Below are 11,738 nucleotides of genomic sequence, written 5' to 3' on the forward strand. Positions count from 1 at the left end.
TTTAATTAAAGAAATATGTCAAATGTCTCTTATGCAGAACTTCCAAAACTTTACTGTAGCAAAATGACTTTGAAAAATGGATTTCTGCGAAACAGACTTAGATGAAATGTACCATAATCATTATAATTTATAAGAAATAATGAAATAAAAATAGTATAAACAAATATTATTCAATAATTATTATATTTGTATTTAATATATTTATTTTATTGCAAAAATTATAAATTACATAATATACTGATAAATAATTCAATAAATAACAAGATCATTGATTTTCAATTATACATTCAAAACACTCAGAATTTTCTTGAACTAAGATTTCAGACTTTTCCTGAACTATGATTTCAGATTTTTCTCGAGCAGTAAATTTGCGACTTGTATAATATGCTTGTGGATGAGATTGCATAATAGAAGTATTTGCTTGTTCTTGTACTAAAGTTTTGTCTGCTTTGCAAATTCCAACATATCATCTTTTAATTGATTATCAACATTAGGTACCATAAATTTATAATCTCCATCCCTGTTTATACTATAATATTCACTAATACATCTGATCCATTCAGATACAATATTTTCAAGCATTATTATGGTTGGTCTATTGGATGGATTTGAATCCCAACATTTTTTCATTAAATCTATATAACATTTTGGAGTATTTTTTATAATTTCAGGGCGTTTCTCTTCACAGATACTCAAAATAAGGTGATGATCATGTGCTTCATGATTAAATGGAGGAATACCGGATGTAAATTCCCACATTATCATTGAAAAACTATAAATATCACTTGCTGGCGTATAGGGTTTGTTTCTTAATATTTCAGGAGCCATATAAGGTAAAACTCCATAAATTTCATTAACCTTATTACCAGAATCACTTATAGGTTTACATAGTCCTAAATCAATAATAAATAACTCATTGTGATTATCTGACATTAAAATATTACCATCATGAAAATCACCATGAGTTAAATTTGATTCATGAATTACTTTAAGTCCTAATATAATTGTTTTCAATAATTGTAACTTGTCTTGCCACTTAAATTTAATTATATCAGATAAACATTTTCTCAAACTTCCTTTTTTTGCATAACTCATTACTATTATATAATTTAAATTATTTGGATCTTGTGTAATTCCAAAGAATTGAATAAATTTTGAAAATGATTTTTTTTGACAATTATAATGATATTTCCACTATATAGATGATAAAAAAATTATTAAATTTTTTGCAAAAGAAAAATAAAATTTGCTATTAAAATAAATACTATACCTCATCCAGAAATTCACTATTTAAATTTGATGAATTATTAAGTGTTTTGAGAATAACTTCATACTCTGTTTGTCTATACCATTGTTGTTTGTCAAAGTCCCAACCATAAATAGGTCCATCTAACCAGATAGCTTTATGAATTTCACCAAATCCTCCTTTATCATAATAATCAATACTTGACAATTTATTATAAGGTATCCATTCTAAAATTTCATAACTATTTTTAGCATTTAGTTGTGCTTCTTTAATAAATTCATCAATAAATTCATCTTTACTAGTCCACTTTGAAAAATCTTGTTGAAATCGTCTAGTATTACATTGTTGGCACCACTGATAATCAGTATATGGTCGCTTGCATTCATTACATAAATTCTTCTTTGTCCCTTCTTCATTATTATAACATTTTACTAAATTAAACATTGCTACTTCATCACCATTTTCTGCTGCTTTTTGATACCAATAAAAAGCTTTTTCTAAATTCCTCTCTGTTCCTTCTCCATTAATATAATATTTTACTAAATTAAACATTGCTGTTTCATCACCATTTTCTGCTGCTTTTTGATACCAATAAAAGGCTTTTTCTAAATTCTTTTCCGTCCCTTCTCCATTTTCATAACATTTGGCTAAATTAAACATTGCTACTTCATTATCATTTTTTGCTGCTTTTTGATACCAATTAAAGGCCTTTTCTAAATTCTTTTCTGTTCCTTCTCTATTTTCATAACATATGGCTAAACTATTCATTGCCTTTTTATTACCATTTTCTGCTACTTTTTGATACCAATAAAAAGCTTTTTCTAAATTCTTCTCTGTTCCTTCTCCATTATTATAATATTTTACTAAATTAAACATTGCTGTTTCATCACCACTTTCTGCTGCTTTTTGATACCAATAAAAGGCTTTTTCTAAATTCTTTACTGTTCCTTCTCCATTTTTATAACACATGGCTAAACTATTCATTGCCTTTTTATCTCCATTTTCTACTGCTTTTTGATACCAATGAAAGGCTTTTTCTAAATTCTTTTCTGTTCCTTCTCCATTTTCATAACATATGGCTAAACTATTCATTGCATTGATATGACTATTTTCTGCTGCTTTTTGATACCAATGAAAGGCTTTTTCTAAATCCTTTTTTGGTCCTTCTCCATTTTCATAACATTTGGCTAAATTAAACATTGCTATTTCATTACCACTTTCTACTGCCTTTCGATACCAATAAAAGGCTTTTTCTAAATTCTTTTCTGTTCCTTCTCCATTTTCATAACATATGGCTAAGTTAAACATTGCCACTTCATTACCATTTTTTACTGCTACATGATACCAATAAAAGGCTTTTATTAAATTCTTTTCTGTTCCTTCTCCATTTTCATAACATATGGCTAAATTATTCATTGCTTTTTTATTACCATTTTCTGCTGCTTTTTGATACCAATGAAAGGCTTTTTCTAAATTTTTTTCTGTTCCCTCTCCATTATCATACCTATCAGCTAAATTAAACATTGCTTTATTATCACCATTTTCTGCTGCTTTTTGATACCAATGAAAGGCTTTTTCTAAATTTTTTTCTGTTCCCTCTCCATTATCATAACTATTAGCTAAATTAAACATTGCTTTATTATCACCATTTTCTGCTGCTTTTTGATACCAACAAAAGGCTTTTTCTAAGTTCTTTTTTGTTCCTTCTCCATTTTCATAACATATGGCTAAACTATTCATTGCATTTTCATTACCATTTTCCACTGCTTTTTGATACCAATAAAAGGCTTTTTCTAAATTCTTTTCTGTTCCTTCTCCATTTTTATAACATATGGCTAAACTATTCATTGCATTAAGATGACCATTCTCTGCTGCTTTTTGATACCAACAAAAGGCTTTTTTTAAATTCTTTACTGTTCCTTCTCTATTTTCATAACATATGGCTAAACTATTCATTGCCTTTTTATCTCCATTTTCTGCTGCTTTTTGATACCAATGAAAGGCTTTTTCTAAATTCTTTTCTGTTCCTTCTCCATTTTTATAACATACGGCTAAACTATTCATTGCATTAATATGACCATTCACTGCTGCTATATGATACCAATGAAAGGCTTTTTCTAAATTCTTTTTTGTTTCTTTTCCATTATAATAACACATGGCTAAATTAAACATTGCTACTTCATTACCATTTTCTACTACTTTTCTTTCTGTTCCTTCTCCATTTTCATAACATATGGCTAAATTATTCATTGCTTTTTTATCACCATTTTCTGCTGCTTTTTGATACCAATGAAAGGCTTTTTCTAAGTTCCTCTTTGTTCCTTCTCCATTTTCATAACATATGGCTAAACTACTCATTGCACTTTCATTACCATTTTCTGCTGCTTTTTGATACCAACGAAAGGCTTTTTCTAAATTCTTTTCCGTTCCTTCTCCATTTTTATAACAAATGGCTAAATTATTCATTGCATTAATATGACCATATTCTGCTGCTATTTGATACCAACAAAAAGCTTTTTCTGAATTCTTTTCTATTCCTACTCCATCTTTATAACATATGGCTAAATTAAACATTGCTGTTTTATTACCATTTTCCGCTGCTTTTTTATACCAATGAAAGGCTATTTCAAAATTCTTTTCTGTTCCTTCTCCATTCTCGTAACATATGGCTAAATTATTCATTGCTTTTTTATTACCATTTTTTGCTGCTTTTTGATACCAATGAAAAGCTTTTTCTAAGTTCTTTTTTGTTCCTCTTCCATTTTCATAACATATGGCTAAATTATTCATTGCACCAATATAACCATTTTCTGCTGCTTTTTGATACCAATGTAAGGCTTTTTCTAAATTCTTTTCTGTTCCTTTTCCATTTTCATAACATATGGCTAAATTAAACATTGCTTTTTTATTACCATTTTCTGCTGCTTTTTGATACCAATGAAAAGCTTTTTCTAAATTCTTTTCTGTTCCATCTCCATTTTCATAACATATGGCTAAACTATTCATTGCATTTTCATTACCATTTTCTGCTGTTTTTTGATACCAACAAAAGGCTTTTTCTAAATTCTTTTCTGTTCCTCTTCCATTTTCATAACATATGGCTAAATTATTCATTGCTATTTCACTACCATTTTCTACTGCTTTTTGATACCAATGAAAGGCTTTTTCTAAATTCTTTTCTGCTCCTTTTCCATTTTCGTAACATATGGCTAAATTAAACATTGCATCAATATAACCATTTTCTGTTGCTTTTTGATACCAGTGAAAGGCTTTTTCTAGATTCTTTTTTGTTCCTTCTCCATTTTTATAACATATGGCTAAATTAAACATTGCTACTTCATTACCATTTTCTGCTGCTTTTTGATACCAATGAAATGCTTTTTCTAAATTCTTTTCTATTCCTTTTCCATTTTTATAACATATTGCTAAGCTATTTATTGCATTAATATGACCATTTTCTGCCGCTTTTTGATACCAACAAAAGGATTTTTCTAAATTCTTTTCTGTTCCTTCTCCATTTTCATAACATATGGCTAAACTATTCATTGCATTAATATGACCATTTTCTGTTGCTTTTTGATAACAATGAAAGGCTTTTTCTAAATTCTTTTCTGTTCCTTCTCCATTTTTATAACATATGGCTAAGCTATTTATTGCATTAATATGACCATTTTCAGCCGCATTTTGATACCAACAAAAGGCTTTTTCTAAATTCTTTTCTGTTCCTTCTCCATTTTTATAACATATGGCTAAATTATTCATTGCTTTTTTATTACCATTTTCTATTGCCTTTTGATACCAATGAAAGGCTTTTTCTAAATTCTTTTCTGTTCCTTCTCCATTTTCATAACTATTGGCTAAATTATTCATTGCACTTTTATCACCATTTTTTGCTGCTTTTTGATACCAATGAAAGGCTTTTTCTAAATTCTTTTCTGTTCCTTCTCCGTTCTCATAACATATGGCTAAATTATTCATTGCTATTTCATTACCATTTTCTACTGCTTTTTGATACCAATGAAAGGCTTTTTCTAGATTCTTTTTTGTTCCTTCTCCATTTTTATAACATATGGCTAAATTAAACATTGCTACTTCATTAACATTTTCTGCTGCATTTTGATACCAATGAAAGGCCCTTTCTAAATTCTTTTCTGTTCCTCTTCCATTTTCATAACATATGGCTAAATTAAACATTGCTACTTCATTAACATTTTCTGCTGCTTTTTGATACCAATGAAATGCCTTTTCTAAATTCTTTTCTGTTCCTCTTCCATTTTCATAACATATGGCTAAATTATTCATTGCTTTTTTATCTCCATTTTCTGCTGCTTTTTGATACCAACAAAAGGCTTTTTCTAAATTCTTTTCTGTTCCTTTTCCATTTTCATAAAATATGGCTAAACTATTCATTGCATTAATATGACCACTTTCTGTTGCTTTTTGATACCAACAAAAGGCTTTTTCTAAATTCTTTTCTGTTCCTTCTCCATTTTTATAACATATGGCTAAACTATTCATTGCATAAGTATAACCATTTTCTGCTGCTTTTTGATGCCAATGAAAGGCTTTTTCTAAATTCTTTTCTGTTCCTTTTCCATTTTTATAACATATGGCTAAATTATTCATTGCTTTTTTATCTCCATTTTCTGCTGTTTTTTGATACCAACAAAAGGCTTTTTCTAAATTCTTTTCTGTTCCATTTCCATTTTCATAAAATATGGCTAAACTATTCATTGCATTAATATGCCCATTTTCTGTTGCTTTTTGATACCAGCAAAAGGCTTTTTCTAGATTCTTTACTGTTCCTTTTCCATTTTCATAACATATGGCTAAACTATTCATTGCATTAATATGACCATTTTCTGCTGCTTTCTGATACCAACAAAAGGCTTTTTCTAAATTCTTTTCTGTTCCTTTTCCATTTTCATAACATATGGCTAAATTAAACATTGCTACTTCATTACCATTTTCTACTGCATTTTGATACCAATGAAAGGCTTTTTCTAGATTCTTTGCTGTTCCTTTTCCATTTTCATAACATATGGCTAAATTAAACATTGCATTAATATAACCATATCCTGCTGCATTTTGATACCAATGAAAGGCTTTTTCTAAATTAGTTTCTGTTCCTTTTCCATTTTCGTAACATATGGCTAAATTAAACATTGCTTTTTTATTTCCATTTTCTGTTGCTTTTTGATACCAATGAAAGGCTTTTTCTAAATTCTTTTCTGTTTCTTTTCCATTATAATAAAATGTGGCTAAGTTATTCATTGCATTAATATGACCATTTTCTGCTGCTTTTTGATACCAATGAAAGGCTTTTTCTAAATTCTTTTCTGTTCCTTTTCCATTTTCGTAACATATGGCTAAATTAAACATTGCATTAATATGACCATTTTCTATTGCTTTTTGATACCAACAAAAGGCTTTTTCTAAATTCTTTTCTGTTCCTTTTCCATTTTCATAACATATGGCTAAACTATTAATTGCACTAATATGACCATTTTCTTTTGCTTTTTGATACCAGCAAAAAGCTTTTTCTAGATTCTTTACTGTTCCTTCTCCATTTTCATAACATATGGCTAAACTATTCATTGCATTAATATGACCATTTTCTGCTGCTTTCTGATACCAATGAAAGGCTTTTTCTAAATTCTTTTCTGTTCCTTTTCCATTTTCATAATATATGGCTAAATTAAACATTGCAACTTCATTACCATTTTCTACTGCATTTTGATACCAATGAAAAGCTTTTTCTAGATTCTTTTCTGTTCCTTTTCCATTTTCATAACATATGGCTAAATTAAACATTGCATTAATATAACCATATCCTGCTGCTCTTTGATACCAATGAACGGCTTTTTCTAAATTAGTTTCTGTTCCTTTTCCATTTTCGTAACATATGGCTAAATTAAACATTGATACTTTATTACCGTTTTCTACTGCTTTTTGATACCAATGAAAGGCTTTTTCTAAATTCTTTTCTGTTCCTTTTCCATTTTCGTAACATATGGCTAAATTAAACATTGCATTAATATGACCATTTTCTGTTGCTTTTTGATACCAACAAAAAGCTTTTTCTAAATTCTTTTCTGTTCCTTTTCCATTTTCATAACATATGGCTAAACTATTAATTGCACTAATATGACCATTTTCTGTTGCTTTTTGATACCAGCAAAAAACTTTTTCTAGATTCTTTTCTGTTCCTTCTCCATTTTCATAACATATGGCTAAATTATTCATTGCTTTTTTATCTCCATTTTCTGTTGCTTTTTGATACCAACAAAAGGCTTTTTCTAAATTCTTTTCTGTTCCTTCTCCATTTTTATAACATATGGCTAAATTATTCATTGCTTTTTTATCTCCATTTTCTGCTGCTTTTTGATACCAATGAAAGGCTTTTTCTAAATTTTTTTCTGTTCCTCTTCCATTTTCATAACATATGGCTAAATTATTTATTGCTATTTCATTACCATTTTCTACTGCTTTTTGATACCAATGAAATGTTTTTTCTAAATTCTTTTCTGTTCCTTCTCCATTTTTATAACATATGGCTAAATTATTCATTGCTTTTTTATCTCCATTTTCTGCTGCTTTTTGATACCAACAAAAGGCTTTTTCTAAATTCTTTTCTGTTCCTCTTCCATTTTCATAACATATGGCTAAATTATTCATTGCTATGTCACTACCATTTTCTACTGCTTTTTGATACCAATGAAATGTTTTTTCTAAATTCTTTTCTGTTCCTTCTCCATTATAATAACATATGGCTAAATTATTCATTGCTTTTTTACTACCATTTTCTGCTGCTTTTTGATACCAATGAAAGGCTTTTTCTAAATTCTTTTCTGTTCCTTCTCCATTTTTATAACATATGGCTAAATTAAACATTGCATCAATATAACTATTTTTTGCTGCTTTTTGATACCAATGAAAGGCTTTTTCTAAATTCTTTTCTGTTTCTTTTCCATTATAATAAAATGTGGCTAAGTTATTCATTGCATTAATATGACCATTTTCTGCTGCTTTTTGATACCAATGAAAGGCTTTTTCTAAATTCTTTTCTGTTCCTTCTCCATTTTTATAACATATTGCTAAATTATTCATTGCATTAATATGACCATTTTCTGCTGCTTTTTGATACCAATGAAAGGCTTTGTCTAAATTCTTTTCTGTTCCTTTTCCATTTTCATAGCATATGGCTAAACTATTCATTGCATTAATATGACCATTTTCTGCTGCTTTTTGATACCAATGAAAGGCTTTTCCTAAATTCTTTTCTGTTCCTTTTTCATCATAATAACTATTAGCTACTAAATTACTAAGATTAGTTCCCATTTGGTTATTTTAGAAATTTATTTTATTGAAAAAAATTTTTTTGAAAAAAAATTTTATTTTTTTTCTTTATTTAATATACCATGAATTAGTTACTAAAAAGGGGTATATTTTACCAATAGTAGAAGTTACAATAAAAATGAATTTTTTTCGGGTCATTTTTTTTCCGATGCACTAATCTGCATCATACCAAATTCTAAAAAAAGTTTTGGTCCGATGTGTCAAATTTCACTGTGTTTCATACTTTCAATATAGTAGACATACGCAAAATTTCAAACAATTTATGTATTTTAATATCCTATTATTTAAATAAACTTAATAATTAAAAGCTCTATTTAAGTAGAATCTAAATAAAAAAGCTAATTTAAGAACAAACAAGCTTAGTTTTTGAAAAATTTTAAGATTATTAGAAACATTTTTATCAGCATGTTCTTCAATGAAATTGGTAGGCAAATAAGTAGGTATGAATTGAATATTTTCACAAATAAAACTAATAAAACTTATTATATAGGTGTACAAAATCGTTATACTAATATAATTATAATAATTACATTCAATAGTAATTTTCTTCTCAGAAATTTGACGATACATAGTATAATAAAATGATTATTATAAATTTAGAATCCTATTATACTCACGAATATACTTACAAATACACAAATAGTATTAAAAAAATTTCTGGGTATCATAACTATCATATGCTTAAATTTAAATATATAAATTAAATCTATTTTTGATAAAAATTGATGTCAAAAGTTACAATAAATGAATCCTAAATTTAGATTGGCCCATGTGCTATTACGTAATTCTAATTTTGTATATTAAAATTAAATTTGAAAAAAAAAATTTGAAAAATTTTAATGGCAAATAAGATTGTAGGCATGTTTTATTATCCATAGACGTAAACAAACATAATGCAGATCAATGAAACATAGCCTGAAAAATAAAAATCAACGAAAATTTTTAATTTTAGTTAAAAACGGCGATAAAAATCCGCCATAACAAATACTGTAAATGTAAACAATAAAATGTAAAATATATGGTATTTTGAACTTGTCCATTTCTAATAAAATCATGACATTAGAATTATAATATATATTTTTTAACCATAATTGAGTCAACAAGCAGTAAATTCCAAACTGTGGGTAAGAGGAGTTGTTGAAATGGTTGTTGAACCAGTATTATTAGGATAAATAAGCGCATATCCTCCGTCCATCGCTGCAACCGTTTCAAGCGGGTGGCCTGTAGCCTGTAGGATATATGTTCACAGTTTCTATAATCTTTTGTATTACTCCATTTTCATCGCTTAAAAAAGGAAATATTCGAATGTTAAAATTAATTTTTATCTTAGTTTTTATAATTAAAATTTAGAAATTTATTAGGATAAATTCATTTTAAATTTCTGTAAGGAATAACCAGTAGAATTTGTTGTAAGGAGTGGTTCGGATAAATCCATTATCACGATGAACATTTAGCATGATGGAATCTTGACCTGGCTTCCATTATTTAGAAGTGATATTAACGTACGATGATCCCAGCATAATTTTACTATAAAGGAGCTAAGTATGTATTATTATTTATATATATTTAAAGAAATTTTATTTATTACCCGTGAATTACTCCATCTAAGTCGATAACCATTCCCCAATCATTATAAGTGAAAGGATTGTTTGTATCATCAGCTTCCACATAAGTTATTAACAAACAATTTTTTTTACGAGACAAAATCTGAGAGGATTTGCTTTTAGATATTTTGGAAGAATATAAAAATTAAAAGATTGTATATTTAATGTATCTGAAGGAAAATCAAATCATTTAACAGTCGGTTCCATTGGGATAAATTGTACGAATAGATAAATATTCCTCAAATCACTGTAATTTGGAGGGATCTTTACGAACTATTCGAACGACTATAGTGTAGCTAACGTCACAATGCCACATGTGATGTCGTATCATTATAACAATCTAAACTGAACATTCTAGGTATTTGTGCGGTTAAAGGTTGGGTTTCTTCAAAAATGATTGATGGTTTTACTCAATAAAATTATCGATAGAGATATAAAATTTGATATATGATTTAATTTCATTTTGAAATTTTTTTTAGAGTTGTAATAAATTGGGCAAGAAATAATTAAACTTTTTTTTTTTAAAAAAAAAGGTAAAAAGAAATTTGTTTTTTTAGGGTATCTTATGATTTTTTTTAGACTTTTAATGAAATTATTATTCTCATTTGTTATAATTTTTTTAAATTAAAAATAATATGCACGTTGCTATTAAGCAGTAATAAATAATGGTTACATTTTATTATGCATAGGACTTACTTTTTTTTTACAATCAAAAACTTCAGATAATCTTTGAAGTCTCCAGTTACGTCACGACAATTTTGGAATCTTTGAATGAGTGAATTCAATTATTAAATTCTTTGACGATCAAGTTTGACTTTTTCGGAATCTTTGAATAAACTTCCTATTGCGTGTTCCAAATATTTCTATAAAGGGTAAAAATTAAAACAAACGTATGAATAAAGGTTTTTTGCAATAATATTAATTAGTTTTTCTAATCCGTACTCCGACTATCTTTGAAATTTTTCATGAAAACAAATTTAGTAAATCTTAATTTACATAAATAAAAAGATTTTATATTCGTTTACACGTTCTTATGATAAAATATTTTATTTGTTTCAAAGAAAATTTTTTTAGACATTAATGTAACTAATGTAACTTTTTGTAATATAATTTTTTTTTTATTAAAAAAAAAAATATTTATACATCATGAATCAAATAATTTATCTCGAAATTATTTGACAATAAATATCCTTGCCGCAGTTATTGTATATTAAGGTTATTATTTGTTTTTTAACTGTAATGTTTTATTTATTACTATAAATAAATAAATATATAAATAAACATATATATATAGATACGACCGATACATTCGATAGCTTAATATAAATGTTTAATAATAAACTTAATCAAACTTAATAAGTTTTATGTTACACAGCTTACGTTAAATTTGTTTCACTATTTTACAGTTCTTGACTCTGATAATCTGGAATAATTGATACGGGAAGAAGAGCCATAAAAAAAGTATTAACCAATTTACAATCATTAGAAGTTAATTACAAAAAAAAAAATTTCTTTACCATGTTTATTCA

The 11,738-nt window shown here is 27.2% G+C and overlaps 1 protein-coding gene across 1 annotated transcript; it reads right to left on the reverse strand.

Moving 5' to 3' along the window:
- Positions 1-432: 432 nt before the first annotated feature.
- On the reverse strand, positions 433-8,587 carry OCT59_023479 (uncharacterized protein; the record flags this gene model as incomplete). Its single annotated transcript, XM_066134717.1, has 2 exons — positions 433-1,194; positions 1,271-8,587. The coding sequence occupies 2 exons, from the start codon at positions 8,585-8,587 to the stop codon at positions 433-435; spliced, it is 8,079 nt and encodes a 2,692-aa protein (XP_065990814.1).
- Between the last annotated feature and the right edge of the window lie 3,151 nt (positions 8,588-11,738).

The sequence above is a fragment of the Rhizophagus irregularis genome, chromosome 4 (genome assembly GCF_026210795.1).
Source record: "Rhizophagus irregularis chromosome 4, complete sequence".
Taxonomy (NCBI): domain Eukaryota; kingdom Fungi; phylum Glomeromycota; class Glomeromycetes; order Glomerales; family Glomeraceae; genus Rhizophagus; species Rhizophagus irregularis.